This window comes from Bactrocera neohumeralis, chromosome 5 (genome assembly GCF_024586455.1).
Source record: "Bactrocera neohumeralis isolate Rockhampton chromosome 5, APGP_CSIRO_Bneo_wtdbg2-racon-allhic-juicebox.fasta_v2, whole genome shotgun sequence".
NCBI lineage: Eukaryota > Metazoa > Arthropoda > Insecta > Diptera > Tephritidae > Bactrocera > Bactrocera neohumeralis.
In genome coordinates this window covers 40,885,488-40,904,548 of record NC_065922.1, presented here as the reverse complement: position 1 = coordinate 40,904,548, position 19,061 = coordinate 40,885,488, and the positions used below count along the sequence as shown (strand labels likewise).

Below are 19,061 nucleotides of genomic sequence, written 5' to 3'. Positions count from 1 at the left end.
ATATCTAGTATAGTCAGACTTAGTAAGAGATAGTAACCTTTATATTAGATAATAATATTGAAACAAAAGTATCTGAAACGTATATATTCTTATATTAAGATTTTCGACTACAAATTTTCAACCCAAAAATTTGCAATTACGTCTACGTACAAGGTCTGTCGCAAAAGAAACAGGACTGTTAAAAAAAAAAAAAAAAAAATTAATATTTTTCAAAAGTTAAATTTTTTTATTCAAAGTAGTTTCCTTGTGCTTCGATACAGCGTTTAGCCCGGTCAATTAGCATTTCAAATGAGTGTTTAAGGTAATTTTTCGGAATGCTCATGAGAATATCGGTCGTCGCCTTTTGGATAGCTGAAATGTCCTGAAACCAGTGTCCTTTCATGGGCAAATGAAGTTTTCCAAATAGGAAAAAATCACAGGGTGCCAGATCAGGTGAGTAGGGTGAGTGATTAATGGTTAATATGGAGTTTTTTGTCAAAAAATCAGTGACAAGCGTCAACCGATGACACGGCGCATTATCGTGCAACAGGCGCCAGGACCCTGCCTCACGGTATTGTGGTCGAGCACGACGAATGCGTGACAAAAGACGCTTCATAACACCAAGGTAAAACACAGCATTAATCGTTTGGCTAGGTGGGACGAATTCACGGTGTACAATACCCTCGGAATCGTAAAAACAAATCAGCATTGTCTTTATTTTTGACTTCTGAAGTCGACCGACTTCTGATCGTCACAGAGGTCTTCACGACCTTCTTGGAATCGCTTAAACCACTCATGCACATTACTACGGGATAAGCACTGATCACCATAAACTTTTTTTATCATTTGAAATGTTTCAGTAAACGTTTTCCCAAGTTTAAAGCAAAAGTTAACATTTGCTCTTTGTATTTTACGACCGATGACCAAAAGCTGCTGTCACTTTTTGATCGATAACATCGATTGTAGTTATCCAATTGTCTTAAAATTTTTACGAAATATCAACAAGCGATCAAACTTTTTATTTCATATACCCACCAATAGGTGGCGCCACAAGAAACAGTTATATTTAAAAAGTTCTGTTTCTTTTGCGACAGACCTTGTATATGTGCGAATCTAGAAATACTAAGTTTTCATAAGAGATAAATAATTTTCTGCAAAAATGTATAAATATAAAACAAAGGTTTGTTGAAAATATGAATTAAATTTTAAGTCATACATTATTTACATTGCAAATTTTACTATATTAATTATTGTTTTTGTATATTTTTGAAGTGTACCTATACTTTTCCCACGCATAAAGACTGTTATATATTAATCAACTCGTATATATTATAAATATGTAAATGTGTAGAGTGCATTGTGATTGTGGGTTCCTTTGTGGGCAATAAGCTGAAGGGTGTTTGCTCAGGTTTTTGCAAAGATATGCAAATCAGTTCTCCATTGGTGGTCTTCCTGACAATATCAAATAAAAAACTTGTATTTCGTTCAAAGAAACAAATTAATTTTTATTAGGATTCGAAAGTATATAGCTTAGTGGTTAAAGTGCTTCCAAAGAGAGCGTGTGCTCCTGCAAATTAAATCAAATTAAAAAAAAATTATTAATGAAATGATGGCATATAAATACATATGTAGAAATAAATGAAAGTGGGAATTATGCAAGTTATTTAAATAAAAATTAATATCAGTGCCTCGGCTTCTATAAGTTACACTGTGGAGCCATAGCTCCTGTGCTAACTTAGAACTTAAAATACATGTTGCCAACTTCTCTAACAAATGTTTTCGTTTCATTAAAATTTAAAATCGCCAAAGTGAATGTTTACTTTCTTCGCGTGTGTACTCGCAAAAGCAGTCAAAACATGTCAAAGTGGTCACTAATGCGCAGCGAATTTTTTTCGGGAAAAAATTCAAACAGCCAGTTTTGTGGTTCTACAGCGACACACGAAGGAAAAACGTCGCAAACTACACACTCACTGCCGTCATCGCCACTGTGCTCACAACTGCGTCCGAAACAAAGTCATAGTCAATCACCGAAAGCAATCAAGAAAGACAATAACAATTTAACTCGAGCTCGAGCTTCTTGCTCCAAACCCAATGCTGAAATATTTATTCACAATATAACACAAGTGACAGGTGTCGAAATTGCGGCTGCAGCTGCTCATGCAACCGTAACGCAAGCTACACAAACTGCCGCGGTTATAGCAGTTACATCGGCAGATAGCATTGACAGTGCCGTTACAGTTGCTCGCAAATTCTTGAAAAATGTTCATGATCAAAAGTCACACTCCCCTAGTGGCTCTGGTCGAGCACGTTTGCATTCCTCGACTAGCAGCAGTGTGTCACAGAAAATTGACGAGGAAGACGAGGAGCCAAAGTCGGAGTTGGACGTCTGCTCCAAAGCCCAGTCCATAGCGGCAGCGAATTATTTACAGTACCGTCGGCGCCGCTTCAGTTCACAGCCAAAGATATTTCAACAATGCATTAAGGGCGAACAATATTTTCAGGAGAGAAGGTAAAATTATTCTGCCCTTTTTCGGGTTAAACAAAAGTTTATATTTTTGAAGAAAATTTTCAAACCCTGCTACACCCTGGTAACACCCAGCTCGTTTCTTCACCTAAGGGTCGGGAGTAACACCTAAAACCAAACCAGATTTCAAATCCAGAAAATATCCTGCGTAGGCGTCACTTAAAGATAAAATTTAGGTTACAGTAAGAAGGAATATCGTATTAACATTTTTTTGTAAATTAAAGTATTGCCAATAAATGAAGTAAGTTTGTAATAATGCCTGTCTTTCATATGAGGATCATTACGAAACTACAAATAAGGTTCCGCTAGGAAAATAACACAGAAGACTTAAAGGAAAGTCGACCACAATTAGTTCATGATGAGCTTGATGTTGGTGTTGATCCCTTGTATTTTTCGAAACTAATGCGCATTGGTAAAGAAGGGATAAGTTCTGGTGCAACCGAACATTTTATACTCTTCAACTTGTATGAATTAAAACCAGGGAGATACCTTAGGGTGCGAAACGTCAACCAGATGATCCGTATCCAACAAATTTTATAAGCATTGCTCTTTCAACATGTCTCTACAGAGTAAAATAGCATTGTTCACCTAATGCTTGCCTGTATCACTTAAAACTAACCCGAACTTAACCCTTTCTTACTTCTTAATTTGAATTTCGTGCAAAAACCCATTCGTCGAAATATGTTTTTCTAGGGCGGTATGACTGTCAGTGACATCTGTGCCAAATGCCACATCAAAATAATCATTAGAGCTTAGTATGTCTTTCTAAAGTACAGAACTCTACCATTTTTGCGATGAGTGAACAAAGTAGTGAGTAAACAAATAAGTTCCATTAAATTTTATGTTCGGGATCGAATTTCTGGTGCCGAAACGTTCAGAATGTTGGGAAAGGTCTTCGGTGATAATTGTTTGTCGCGAGAAATTATTCAAAAAGGGTAGAGAACGCATTGACAGCGAACCACGTACAGGATGGCCATCAGCATCTGATCAACACTTCAATAAAATAGGAGAATTGTTGCTTGAGAATCGACCATTAACAGTCAAAAATCTTAATGGCATCGTTAGAATCAAAATCCCAAAATTTTTTCGAAAACAACGTCTCGTTTAAGTCTGTGAAACAATGCGTTCCGACACCTGGATGTCATTAAACGTATCATTACTGGCGATGAGTATTGGATCTATGCTTACAGACAGACGATCAATCGCCGCATATCGTGGGAAAGGTGAGCTGAATCCCAGAAAACAACATCAAAGTAGGTCAAAAATTAAGATTATATTGACAGCTTTCTTCGTTTATCGAGGTGTGGTACACTCCAAATTCCCGCAGCTATTCGTAAAGAGAAGCTAGAATTATTGGCCACTGCAATGATTCTTCGTTAGTATTTTGCCAAATTTTCAGAAAATATCATGCCGCAACAACCGTAATCGGCTGATATACACAAGGCATCAAATGAAAGCATAATTTTCACAGACATTATTTCAAGGTAGTTTTATTAAAGTAAACAATTAATAATTGGTACATTAATATTACATTTTCATAGGTATTTAAGTAACAAATTATAAATTAATATATTTTACCCAGAAAAGAAATAAACAATTTTTTTTTTCAACTTTAAAAAAAGGACTCTTAAACGAAAGTGTTCAAATGGAAGTATAAATTTTGAAAAAATACAAAACGTTGGTTTAAAAGCAAATTTAGTAATTAATATTGCCCTTTTTATTCTGAATTACTACACGAAGACGTTTTAGCATGCCTCGAACCAAATTTTCTAATATTTTCATTGGAATAATGTCAAATTGACGCTTTGTTTTTAAAAAGATTATTTCAATTTTGTACGGCTGCTTTTTGGTATTTTGGAGTCAAAAATTAACCACAAATGCTGAAATGGATTTAAATCTGGTGACTGAGCTGGCCAGGCCAGTTATTCTTTACGCCTTCTTCAAAATAGCGAGTAGTCAACGACCCCAAGTTCACTTTTTCCTCATTTATTTTCAAATTTTCGCTAAGAATGTGAACAACCGTCGTCGTCTACCGATTTTAAATACACTACCTACACCAAATTTTGAGAAACAGCTCCAAACCATGAGAGAATATCCTCCACCCTTCACTGATGATTGTAAGCACTGTGGTTTTAAGCGATCAGAAAGTTGACACCACACTCGTATACGTGTTTTTTAACTCCTTAGCTCGATTTTGAATTCATCGGATCAAATTACTTTATCGCAAAATGTGATTGGCACATTTAGATATTGTTTTGCAAATTCTAGTCCCTTTTTTCCTACTCAGATGTTCGTAGTTTCCTTTCCATTGTACTAGTGGAAACATTCAAACCAAAACTTTCGATCAACTCTTGCGATAAAATTTCAGGTTTTCAGGAGCTTTTCTGTGAACAAATCGGTCAACGTGTATAGAAATTTTGGACTTTGGACCACCACCGTATTGAGTCTTGCATGTCTTCTTTCTCTTGGAGTATTCAAAAATCTTTCTTGCCTCTCTGATCGAATTGGAATATTTTTCATATATTTTTTGATACTTTTCCCCCCTCTTCCCATCTTCTACAATTAAGATCCGATTCTCTTCAAGTTTTTTGTTTTTTTTACTAAGAACAGAACAAAAAATTTTCACTATAACAGAAATTCCCTTAATAAATACAAATGTATTAAGTCTGTAGTAAAATTTAGTTTTGCCTTGAAAGAAATGAAATAAAACTAAAATTATACATTCATTTAATGCAAACTCATAGGCTCACCAACGAAGACTAATCACTCTCGATGGAGTGAATATTTTTTGCGTCTAAAAAATATTTAAGTGCAAATATTACTCTAAATGTTTATTACATAACGGTGCATCTACATAAAATGCTTTATGAGTTTACTTTTAAGCGAAAATGTAGGAAGTAAATGAATGATCTGAGGTTGCCAGTATACAAGTAAATTACATTAACATTTGAAAGCTATTCTGGAAATTGTCTTTAAAAACACAAGAGTGTTCGGCCAAGCGGGGTGACTTTAAGGGGACGATTTTTTTGGAATTTTGAAGAATTGAATACGAAAGTCTAACTATTTTTTGCTCTTGGTAATATATATATGGACTTCATTTATTTTCTTGAAATTGTGAGTAATACGTAATCCGGATTACAATTCGCTTAACCAGAACTAACACTATTTTAGGAGCTGTTCATATTATGTATGAAGTTTGTAAAAAAAGTATCCCGAATTTTCAATTTTTCGCTGATTACGTGTATTTGATTGTTTTATTGTTTTGTATGTTGTACTTATACTGAATGTGTAGTTAATTTTGATAGCTGTTTTGCTTAAACGTTTTTGGTTCATCTTCGATTTTTGGTTATTCCAAAAAATTAATTAAATAATCTGTGCGAAAAACAAGATTAAGTGCGCGAATGCATTCCGAATGTTCACTGTGGCATATGGTGAAGATAGCAAAAAAAGCAACAGCGGATCGAGAAGATGTTAACGATGAAAAGCGTCCTGGACGCCCGAGCACGACAACAAAATATGACACCATTAGTGAAGTGAAGAAAAAAGTATTGGACAATCATGGAAAAGATGGAACGGACAGTATAAAATATTACCTAAAATTTAAACGTAATCCGCCAGAAAGGCCGGGACTCAGGGCGAAAATAAAATTGGCTTTTGCACCATGATAACGTCTGTATTCAGGCATCATAGCCATGAATAAATAAACACTTTCATAACAAATACAAAATTGCAACAATTTCACTCTCAATTTTCAAACCACGAAACGAAATATTTAACTACACCACCTTGTGTACAATTATGTGCAATTTTCCAAGTTATTCTATTGCTTTATCAGTTTTCCACACCAGAGCTTTGCATTTACTGAGCTTTTCCTTTAGCTCTTAGCTTTTTGACTGATAAGCGAACTTAAATATTTTCCCGCCATTTAACTGTTTTATGCATACCTACCACAATACACATAGAGATTTTATCGAATAAACATTGTACATGCGCAATACGCGATACAATCCACCATGCGACAGTTGCGTATATGTATACTGCATACTTAGGTAAACACGAATTTGTGTCAAAAGGCAATTGTTATATACTTCATAACTATGACATCACAATACAGTCCAAATATTCTGTGGATTGTTGACTAAGGTATTACAACGACGCCACTTTAACACTCACATGACCAGACGAACGCGAGCAGTTGACAAGATTATATGTTGGTGAATGGTGCGGAGTACGCTTTTAGGCGCTAAGGCATTCGACTGTACAGAAACTACAATAAATAAAAAAAAATGTACACAGTGGATACAAAAAATATCTGTCAAGTGTTATTAATCATGTTGAAAGAGGCCAAATGTGCCAGCTCCTAAACGGTTTACTTAAGCGAAGTGTAACAACATGCCCAACATCAACAATGGGCAACGCGTAGCAGCGAAGAGTAAACAAGTGTTGAAGTGAATATATGCAAATGTGATAAGCGATTGCTTTGCAAGAAAACTAAGCAGAAGCAATATACACACACATTGGTTCGAATATGAGCGTTTGTGTTGAAAAATATATGCAAATTCATGAAGTGTCACAGTTAGAGCGAGTTTAAAAGCTGCCTTTATTTCGAAATGCGGCCAAATAAAAACAAGAGAGTAATCAACATATTGTTGCTCATGGTCAATTAAAAAGTTGCAGTAATACCCACATAAATATATGTTTGTTCTAGTTTTAATTGGACTATTCTTGAACCATTCATTACTCATACGTAGGATTCTTATTTTATATATGTAGGTATTGGTATGCTCGTCAACCACAACTTATTGCTATTACTCACTTGATCTCGAGTGCCTAGAAATACACTAAACTTTTCTTCGGTTCTGACTGTGTTAATAACTAGCGTAAACTCGAAGCAACTTAAACCATAATGTGGTAGACTGTTGACTAACGATTGCTCTTAGAAGTTGCGTAGTGTAGTTTAAAAGTCAAACACGTTTCCAAAAAAGTTTTTGAATTTTTCTCACACTATTAGTATCATAATGCTTATGCACATATGGAGATATATGTATGTTTAGGTTTACTGTTTACTAATTTAATAAAAAGAAATTTTGAGTTTTGTTAGAAAATTAGAAAATTTACTCAAAAATTGAAGTAGAATATGTCATTACATTGAATTAATATCTATTATCGTAATTATAAAAGACCATGATTCGCTCACTTCATAGCCACAGTCTGTCTAGTCGGCTATATTAAAAGCCAAAAACCGAACGTATGATAAAACACTGTTGCTTTGGGTGTGTATTCAGTTAAATTGAGTTACGCTGGCTAAATATCAGTAATATGCCTGCAAACAAATCAACCTACGGGTATGTTTTATTGCCCTTCAATGTACACACAGACGGTACGGCAGTTGGCTTAACTTAACAAAGAACCATTACAAAAAAGTGAAGGCGAATAAATTGAAAAATACACAAAAGCGGCAATAACTTTGCTGCGAGTGCTGTCTAAACCAAATTTGAATTGTATTCATACACATTTTCATGTAAAAAATAGCTTTTTTTTGATTAACAAGTAAATTGCCTTATGTTTATACTGCCGCAACATGTTGCTCAGAGCATTATACTTTTGTTCACCTAACGGTTGTGTGAACCTGTAATACCGAAAACTAGTCGAGTTGTATATATTGTTATTTATTTATAAATGATTGGTATGACATGATAAGTTGTAAGCCGGGTGACTGTCAGCCCACCCGTTCGTCTGTCTTGGGTAAAAAATTGAGATATCTTGACTATATTTTATACACCTTGGTGTCTCTTGGTGCACTTACGATGTTGATATTGCAGCTGGGTGGAATTGGACCACTGGCAGTCCTACAAAATGCTGTTTAGTGAAAAACTATAAAATACTATTACCCAGCCACATATGAACATACAAATTGCATTTCACCACAAGGAAGTATGGAGGGTTATTTGCATTTAATATTTTTTTAAAATCTCGTAGGTGTGGCTTCACCGCCTAATAAATTTAATGTGTATATTTACGACACACGACTCAAGCTATATCGACCAAACTTTCTGAGTACAAGTTATTCTGACACGTTCTTAAGGGGGTATTCTTGTCTAAGATTTTGCAAAAAATCGATTTTTTTTTTTGCATATCTTGAAAGCTTAGACTTTCACAAATATGACCTTGGAAGGATTTTTCAAAATTCGACTTATTTTCGGAGATACAGCCGATTTTGTGACATGGCGTCCGTGTTCACTTGAATTGTCTCCTAAACTTTAAACGCGTTTTTCTCAAAACTGACTTTTTCCGAACGATACCCACGATTTCTCAGGCTGTACTGGACCGATTTACTTGACATTTTTATAGAGTCTTCTTTATAGGCTTGTCTATGGTTGCAACTAGCCCCATCCTCAAACTTTTATTTTTATTATTTTTAAAAAAATCGAAATAGTTAGAAAAAGTGATCCAAAAAACTTTTTTTTTCAGGCAGTCGCCATTTTGTGAAAAACATTTTTCCCACTTTTCCGTAGTTCCGGCCATTGCGACATTATTCTAGATTAACAATCTTTTTTTTTTTGGTTTCAGATAACTAGGAGGGTTGAAATCATGGGTATGGTCACGTGGAAATTTTTAGAGACCCCCCACTTCGTCAGCTCATAATTTTTGAAATTTTTTACTTTTTTTAGTTTTTAATTTTTTTCTATACTCTTCTAAAATTAACAAATAACTAATAAAAAAATGGAAAACAGCGTAAAAATGGAGGACATCGGATGAAAACCTCGACCACCCACCATATAATGGTTATGTTGAAAACTACTAAAAATGCCGTCAGGAGCATTTAATTTTCACTACAGTTCAGAATTCGTATGTGGCCCAATTTTAGGTGAAATCATTACCTCAGAAACCAGTCTACCAATTTGGTATAACATACCTTCTTATATCATTGTGTAAAAAGCAGATTTTGAAAACGTCATTTGCATGATTCTTCCACTTTAGAATATATAAATCAAGAACCAGTCAAGCTAAGCCATATCATTCAAAAATAGTAGAAATCCTGCGATACATTTTCGAGGTCATTGATACCAAACATACTGATTATATGACCTATAGTATAGCTAGCAAATATTATTGAATACAATGTGCGTTCCAAAGCAATAAGGACTTTTTGAACCTCATCATCTATATGTCGACTAGTGCGACTCTGCTATCTTTATCAATTGTCTAGTGAGAATTTCAGAATTTCATGACATTTCATTGATTGGAAGTGAAGTCTTCTTCTTCTTAATTGGCGTAGAAACCGCTTAAGCGATTATAGCCGAGTTAACAACAGCGCGCCAGTCGTTTCTTCTTCTCGCTACGTGGCGCCAATTGGATATTCCAAGCGAAGCCAGGTCCTTCTCCACTTGGTCCTTCCAACGGAGTGGAGGTCTTCCTCTTCCTCTGCTTCCCCCGGCGGGTACTGCGTCGAATATTTTCAGAGCTGGAGTGTTTTCGTCCATCCGGACAACATGACCTAGCCAGCGTAGCCGCTGTCTTTTAATTCGCTGAACTATGTCGATGTCGTCGTATATCTCGTACAGCTCATCGTTCCATCGAATGCGGTATTCGCCGTGGCTAACGCGCAAAGGACCATAAATCTTTCGCAGAACTTTTCTCTCGAAAACTCGCAACGTCGACTCATCCGTTGTTGACATCGTCCAAGACTCTGCACCATACAGCAGGACGGGAATTATGAGTGACTTATAGAGTTTGGTTTTTGTTTGTCGAGAGAGGACTTTGCTTCTCAATTGCCTACTCAGTCCGAAGTAGCACCTGTTGGCAAGAGTTATCCTGCGTTGGATTTCTACGCTGACATTGTTCGTGGTGTTTACGCTGGTTCCAAGATAGACGAAATTATCTACGACTTCAAAGTTATGACTGTCAACAGTGACGTGAGTGCCAAGTCGCGAATGCGACGACTGTTTGTTTGATGACAGGAGATACTTCGTCTTGCCCTCGTTCACTGCCAGACCCATTTTCTGTGCTTCCTTGTCCAGCCTGGAGAAAGCAGAACTAACGGCGCGGGTGTTGAGGCCGATGATATCAATATCATCGGCATACGCCAACAGCTATACACTCTTATAGAAGATGGTACCTTCTCTATTTAGTTCTGCGGCTCGAACTATTTTCTCCAAAAGCAGGTTGAAAAAGTCGCACGATAGGGAATCGCCTTGTCTGAAACCTCGTTTGGTATCGAACGGCTCGGAGAGGTCCTTCCCGATCCTGACGGAGCTTTTGGTGTTACTCAACGTCAGTTTACACAGCCGTATTAGTTTTGCGGGGATACCAAATTTGGAAGTGAAGTACTTGCGTTTTAATTGTCAGTATGTTTGTGTTATCGGTGTGAAAATGCGTTTCGAACAAAGAGCCAACATTAAATTTTATTTTAAAATTGGTAAGACTTTTACCGAAATGTTTCAATTGATGGTGAAATTCATGGAAATGGAATTGAAAATCTCCAAAACATCGATTTATCGCATTTTGACCCAGCATTTGGGCTTACGAAAGGTGTGTGCACGGTTTGTTCCGCACAAATTGACTGACGACCAAAAATTCCTCAGAATCCAACATTCAATCGACGCTTGCGACCGATTATTTGGCAAAAAATCACATTTTAACCATTAACCACTTCCCGTATTCACCTGATATGCCACCGTGCGACTTCTTCCTTTTCGGAAAAATGCATTTGCCCATGAAAGGAAAGCGTTATGCAGACTTAGAGGCCATTCCAAAGGCTTGCACCGGCATACTGGCGGCCATACCGGCCAACGAGCTGAAACACTTTTTCAACAAGCTTTTGGACCGTGCAAAAAGCTGTATTGAAGCACAAAGAGATTATTTTTAATAAAATAAATTGATTTTGCCGAAAAAGCCATTTCTTCTGTTTTTTTTGTGAGTCCTGTTTACTTCGAAACGCTCCTTGTATTTGTGTACCCGGAAAAGGGTATATTATGTTTCAAACGAAGATTGGAACAAACAAAAGAAAATGTCTGAGACCATGTAAAGTCATGCTGACCATTAAATACATCTACATGTGTGTATATATGTGACCTGGTCTACGAAAAGGGGGCTAACGTGCGAAAACTAGTTTTCTGGGAAAAGCTGTTAAAAATAATCGTTACTCTTCTACTCAAATCGAGCGATCAAAATCAAGATAAACATCTTTTTGTACCATTTTATACTATAAAACATGCACATTTGTATGTAGGGTATATTATCTGCGGTGCAACTGAATTTATTGTTTTTTTTTCGTTTAATGTAAAACTTTGTGAACACCTGAAGGTATTTCCCCGGCTTTGATCATTGCACATTGCGAAAATATAAATTGTTAGGTTATGCCCGAACTTGGCACCTCCTTACTTGTTTTTATAGTGATAGTCAAATGCCAGTACACATGTTACATTATCGCATACATGCATGCACACGTGCATGTGTGCTAAACTAGGTCGGCCATGCTGTTCCAGTATAAACAAAGTGCTAGACACGCTGTGCGCGAAATATAGTGCACGAAAAATGCATTGCAAATTCTCCAATGAATGGCACCGAAATTGATAAGGGAAACCTACACGCACAACACGCACACATGTGTAATGCATGTTAGTTGCCTACGTATGTAAACATGGCTACTTGTTATGACACACTTTTAAGTTCATCAAGTCAGTATGCAAACATTGTAGAACACATTTGCACAACGGCACCCCTCAAGTATGCTATCGACTTTCAGTTCTAAGCTAGTTAAGGCATTGCAACGAAAGTGTATGACTAGGAATATATATATAGTTTAGTTATAATTGCCATTACTACAACACATGTTGCAATATATAAATGTGGATATAAACTTTCGAAAGTTGCCTACTTTTATTTTACCAAGTTTACATTATTGCGCTCAAGATAAATATATGTATAATTTTAAACCATTGAGTCAAATTGTTTCAGTTATCATTTGTTTTTCATTGAACCACTCCCTAAACTTCTAATCTTCCACTGTTTCTTAGATGTATGCTTTTAGCCTTCGTTGCTTTCCGGTTCCTCTCACCAGGTAACACTATACGTTAAACGCCGAAACGCACACATATAGGTATATAATTCATAATTTACTCATCCAGTCAGAATAATTTCCATTTTTGGCACCAGCAAAATTTGAAGACAGTTTGCTTATACTATTCGTTTCCAAATGCATATTTCTGAGTATTTATTTAACTAGAGCGCGTCAGCGTTTTTGGGTCAAAAAGTCAATAGTTTAAGGTCGCCTTATGAGTTAGTAAACCAGCTAAGAAATCAATAAATATTAAACGGCAGAGAGAATTTAAATAGATTTAAATTAAAGGAATTTTTTCCTCCAGTTGTAAAGCGATAGTAACGGTTTCCTTAAGGATTAGTGAAATTAAGCATGGTTTGAAATTCTTTAGCCATTTTATCGCATTAAAAATTGAGTTGCTGATAATGAGATTATCCGAGCTTACTTTAAATTTAAAGTTAAATAATTAAGCGGTTATCAACAACATAGAAATATTTAATTTATAAAGGCAAATATTCTGATTGTACGCATAAATCAACTATCAATAACAAAAGTAAGGCAATTTTAACAACGGACTCTACAACCTAAACCTTATATCAGCAAGATAAATAAAACAAAGCAAAGAAAAAATATTAGTTATAAAAGTCAAACAGCAAAACGAGAATTCGATATAGAAAGTTATCAAAAATGCATTGTGACAAAATGTATTTATTTATAGCACAAAAGTAAAACCCCCTAACACTAGTAAAAAATACTTGTACACAATAACAAGAAACTAGGCTTCTCGTCTGGCAATCATGTTGTGCTTCAATCTGAAACTGGCCACCATCTTTCGATCATATCGCGAGGAGAACGTACGTGACCGCAGTCAAAGTTTATGCGCGCCACCGACTACACATCGAGTCCCTCCGCACAAGGACATCGGGGCTTTGCGTGTGCTGCAGCGGCGGGCATCGAGCGTTATGTAAGTGCTTTGCATATGTATGTATATAAAGCGTCAAATGTAAGTTTGTTAAAGGTATGTGCTTGTTGGTGCTCTTAAGAGTAGCTGGTTAAAGTGCACTTCTCCCTACAACCGCAACATTGAAAACATTGAACTGTGAATCAAAGTAGTAATTTACCAGTAGCCACTTGGCCGTTTCGACAGCAGCCACCCACATATCAGAAGTGCATAGTACTTGTGCGCGCATAGTATATTAGTTTTAATGAAAATGCATTGGGCGTACGAATCCGCAACATCAATCCAAATAGCAATTTGTGTACTTCGAGGCGACATCTGCATGAAGTGTCGATTTGCTTGTTCTCGAAGTTAAATCAGTTGGTAGTGTTCAAATATGGTACATCTGACCAATTTGATGGCGTTTGAATTTTCTACAAAATTTTAAATTATGCCAATATACTTCAATATATTAGCTTAATATTAGCAAAGTTAGGGGATACAGCAAAATTGTAGATAATGCTTTAATTAGCATATGAATGAAAGAGTCTGGAACTCTTAACCCAGTTCATTGACTTCAACTTGGTTTCAAAAATATATGCATTTATGTAAAAAGTTTTATTGTCAAAAGGCTATGGACTTAATCTCCTACTTAAATGGTCATCATATAATTCCTAAATCCAATTCTTGAATTAAAATATTTAAATTCACAAATTCATTCAGAAATACATATGTAACTTAAGTCAGTTCGCAATTGAAAGGGCTGTAAATGAGCAGAAGAGGCTTCATAACGGTCATAAAGTGAGAAATGGGTTACGAAGTTCTACAACCTAAATGATTATTTAATGATGGAAGTGATTTCTTTAAATTAGAGAAAAAATCATAGCTGTCATATAAACCGAACGATCGGAATCAAGGGTTTGTATGGAAAACTTTCGCATTTGACATGGTATCTTGACGAAATTTGTTATAGATTATTTTCTAGGGCAACAGTATAATCTCCGAAAAAATTGTTCAGGTCGGATTACTATAGCATATACAAACTGAACATATAGTTACTAAAAGAAATGCACCTGTGAAGAGTATATTTGCTTCGGTGCAGCCGAAGTTAACGTTTTTTCTTGTTTAAAATTAAAATTTGGAGAGAATTATCTCCTGGAAAGTGGTATGTCCGTGTGTTACAAATATGTATGTTGATTCGAGTTCTTACCTAGGGGCTAACCCTATATATCTAATTCAAGATTTTCGAACTTCCGGATAACTTTATACCGCATATATCGGCTCATATGTGAGTTATCTTAATACAATTTAGATATCGTGCTTTTCTAATAACGGTATATATTTGTACTTAGAATGAATAAAGTCGGTTAAAAATTTGCTCTAGACCCCCTATAACTAGCAAACATTATGTATTCGAAGGTATGTATGATCCCTTCCATTTTTCTTAAATAATAATTTGCTGAATACTAATACACAAAACGTTACAGGAAACGATAGTTATATAATAAGCCCTTTATACTCTTGCAACCTACTGCTATAGTTTATAATAGCTTGATTCACCTAACGGTTGTACGTATCACCTAAATCTAAGCGATATAGAGAAAAGTTGACATCCGGGTGACTATATGTCCGTCCGTCCGTGCGTTTAAGCTACGGATGCCTTAGTACAAAAATTTACGAGTTCGTAGATGGGTGTAATCGGGCCACTGCCACATCATTGGTGTCGTAACTAAGCACTTAATTACAATATAAAACTGTACCTTCGAACAAGGGATAACAGTAGCAAGGGGCACCTGAGCGAAAAAAAACTCTGAAAAGTTGATTGTATATATCTCCTAAACCATTTAAGATTAAATAAAAGTTGTAAGAACTCCTATCGATAGTGTGAAAGTAGATGAAATCTGCTGAAACCTACTAAAAGCGCGATAAATCAATAACTGAACACGTCAGAGGCGTTAAAATTTACCGCCAAGAGAGAAGGCTTTATGAGAGTTGGGGTAAAAATTGAACCGCCAACTCTTTGGTTAAAAATCACATGTCGTTATCTGGTCGACCGATTTCGACTAAATGTCACAATGTCAAAATGGGCGAAATTGTACTACAACCACGCTTAATTCCCACAAAGCACAATTTTAAATTCTTTTAAAGTATGTCACCTTATGACCAAAACTTTTCCAAATCCAACCAAAACTGTTCAAGCCCCCAAAAACCGGAAATATGAACTAAATAATCTATTGTTGACTTTTAATCGAATATAACGGTCGATATATGGGATATACAACTGAACTTAGTATCTCTGAGTATCAAAATTGGGTTGAATCATATTCCCTGAGCACTTATATACCTAATATGAAATTTTCGCACTTCCAGGTGACTTTATGCAGCATATGCATATCGGCCAATATTTTAGTTATCTCAATGAAAATCACAGAACATATTTTACTCATAACAGTATATCTTGGTGCCGAAGACAATTGGGCGAAAACTTGACCTATCCGCCATATAACAATTACCCGAATTTTCAAATATCCGGCTGACTTACTCGATATGATTTTTATTATATGGGAGGTACCTTAATGTAACCCAGGGAACTTTTTTTTAGTATGTGGCATGATAATAGTTAATAGATAAAATCGGGTCGAAACCACCCCAACTTCCATATACTACATATACAGATTTTCGTTTTTCTAACACACCTTATGGTGAATATGTCGAAAACTGTTTGATTTATATATAGTATATATGAAATTGCTTGGATTCCGATCCTCAGGTTGACATTTTACACCTTAAGGTCGTTCTCTGGATTTTATTCCTGCAACTTACAAGTGTATGAAATGTTGGGTTGCAACCGAACTTAGTCCCTCCTTAGTTGTTATAAATAGGCTTATTCTAGCCTAAGTGTGAAATATGGTAATTTATACCTTCAGATTAAGTTAATATCTTATAAATCGCTCGATTTGAGAGATATTTTAACAAAGTTTAGTGGTAATATCGACTGAAGGTTTGGTTTAGCGTCCACTTTATCTATATAATTTCCCATTAATTAGCTTCAGTAATCTGTATCTCCCGTCCCGTATGAGTGGAATGGGCACAACATGCAGCGTAATGTTAAAAAGATAAAATTTCGTACTATAAAAATGTCGTAAAGAGTTTTGTGTTTGCTTTCCTCGGTACTGTTTGAATACTCCTCAAAGATGGCCACCAGCGTAAAGAAAATTGCCCTATTTAATAGTTTATCTTCAGTTCGAAAACTGAATCTGAAGTAAACAATCCCCCAAATCGGACAGTTTTTTTAGTAAGAGAGGAAGCTCCTGGGGCATGATTTGTGCTTCTTATGTATCCTCCCTTTAGACCGGCAACAAAATATAACTGTTCCTTTCTACGACGAATGATTATGCAAGTGAAAAATTAGACTCAAAAGAAGCTGTGAAAATCGACTGTCACTGCTTTCGTTATTTTCTTTCCTCTGCTAGAATCTAATAGAGTTTCCAAAGGTGTCATATAGTATATACGTGTGATATTATTCATCTTTCTGTCTTATTTAAGCTGTAATGTAAGGGTATCTAAAGAATGTTATATACTAATTGTGGCGGAAATTGAACGTGTAAATGTTTGCGGTACAAGTCCAATACTGCAATTTTAATATTTTTTCACAAGCGAGCCTACTAACTATCTTAACGATTAAACTTATGCTTCTAAGCTGAACTCGTCAGGTCGTTATTGCACTTTCAGTAGCTTTGAAGAGAATCTTTCGAAAGTTTTGCAAATCTGCAAGATATGTGCTTCAAACTCCTTAGGGGTTGCGGGCTTCTTCGGGTTACCAATAAATTTTAAACCGAGACTGCACTCCTTACCATGATTCTATGTATCTATGTATGTAGCTTAAATTTTTTTACTTAAATTCTGATACCAAAATGTATGCACTTATGAATTTTATATATGAATTTTTATGTATATATATCATTTATAAGCTTATATTTATTTAGATTAGTTGTAGGTGTTACAACCAATGCTTGGATAAAAATACCATTATTCACCGTGCAACATGTTTCAAGTTGTATAAAAAATGCTGTCATGCAATACAAATTTCTTTTCATCACTTGCACATTTAATGCTCCTCATAGCCCTCCAATAAAGCACAAAAATGAAAAGAAATATCAACAAATTGGAAAGACCCAAATATGAGTTGAAGTAGAGGGGCGAAAAATTTAAACAATGCCAAGTTGTAGTGGGAAGCACATTTACAAAGAGAAGGAAGCAAAGTCAAGGCTGAGAAATTCATTGCAAATACCCATTTACAGCAGCATTGTGACTAAAATATGTATTTCCGCTTTATAAATCGTTTTTGCATTGGGGAAATGAAACCAAAACTAGCTGATTGTTCAGGCAAATGCATCTGGGCTTTTGATGCATTCGTATAACTGCTGCACTTTTTGCAAGTATTTTCAACGAAAATTAAATTTTTTCCCCCATTTTCCTGCTTTTCTTCAAGCTTTGAGAACCTCAATTGTTCTCATTAGGAAACTAATTTACGGAAACTGTGTTTCTGTATGGGATGTGTATTTCGGAAGAATTAAATTTGTGAAATTTTATTTCACTAATCCAATAATTGGCAATCCACTAGTTAGGTAATTTGTCAACTTTTACCGTAAATCAAATTTTCGGAAATCTCAGATCAGAGATTTAAGCGTGTCAAAATGAAACGAATGATATACATAAATCAAGTGGTATATACAAGTAATTTAAAATAAATCGGTCAAAGGGAATATTTTCCTGATATTAATGTAGCCTCGTGCTAAGGATGGACTAAATAGATTCAGTTCTTCACTGTAATTCCCATATCCATAACGAAATGATTTTAGAACTTCATATATTATCGAGCATAAAGGTCCCTAAAATGTTTGAAATCCTTATACAACGCAAAATCATTTTTATACTGTAACTACTGTGATCAACTACTGTGATCAATTTTGAATAATCTCCTCCCGCAGCAATACACTTATGCCAGCGAATTTTCTAGTCATCATAGCACTTGAAAAATCCTTCGTCTTCTTCGATTCAACTTTTATATCATCAATTGAGTCAAAACGGTGTCCTCGGAGTGGTCATGTGAATTTGCTGAATAGCCAGAAGTTACACGAAGGTAAATCAGGCAAATGCGGTGTAGAGATGTAGAAGTTAAACAGCTGCGGGGAGAGGACGGCACCCTGCGGAACACCCTGTTTAATTCTCTCCAGGTTAGATGTTTCACCTCGAAATAATACGGATGATTGTCGACCGCTCAGGTATTTCATGGTCCATCTCTTCAGTCTTTTAGAAAGTCAAAAGCTTTTGACAAGGCTGGTGGTGAGTGAAGGTCAGGAGTGCAAGGCTCAGTGTCTTCACTCGAGCGGACGATAAACTGCTTTTCCAGGTTTCAGTAACCACTCTTCCGCAATAGTGATCAGATTGAGGACCAACGCTACGTGGACCGTTCTCTCACAGGGTGGTTTCTAATTAAGGCAGCCGTCGGTTAACACATCGCTTGGTTTTATCTACCGAAGGGTGCAGTGTAAATTGCCGGCTAAAATAGCTCCCGC

General features: G+C 35.9%; 1 protein-coding gene across 6 annotated transcripts in view; it reads left to right on the top strand.

Moving 5' to 3' along the window:
- The window catches only part of LOC126759963 (GTPase-activating Rap/Ran-GAP domain-like protein 3), an 86,310-nt gene that overhangs the window by 19,703 nt on the left and 47,546 nt on the right, over positions 1-19,061 (top strand). The window contains exons 1-2 of one of the 6 annotated variants that reach the window (XM_050475253.1): positions 6,706-6,935; positions 13,100-13,509. The exons of 2 other annotated variants lie outside the window; for them this stretch is intronic. In XM_050475253.1, the coding sequence (XP_050331210.1) occupies positions 13,343-13,509 (167 nt within the window). In that variant the 5' untranslated portion in view covers positions 6,706-6,935; positions 13,100-13,342. Of the gene's footprint in view, positions 1-1,709; positions 2,489-6,705; positions 7,162-13,053; positions 13,510-19,061 lie in introns of those variants that run through there. 3 more of the 6 variants (XM_050475251.1, XM_050475252.1, XM_050475248.1) reach the window with 3 other exon arrangements.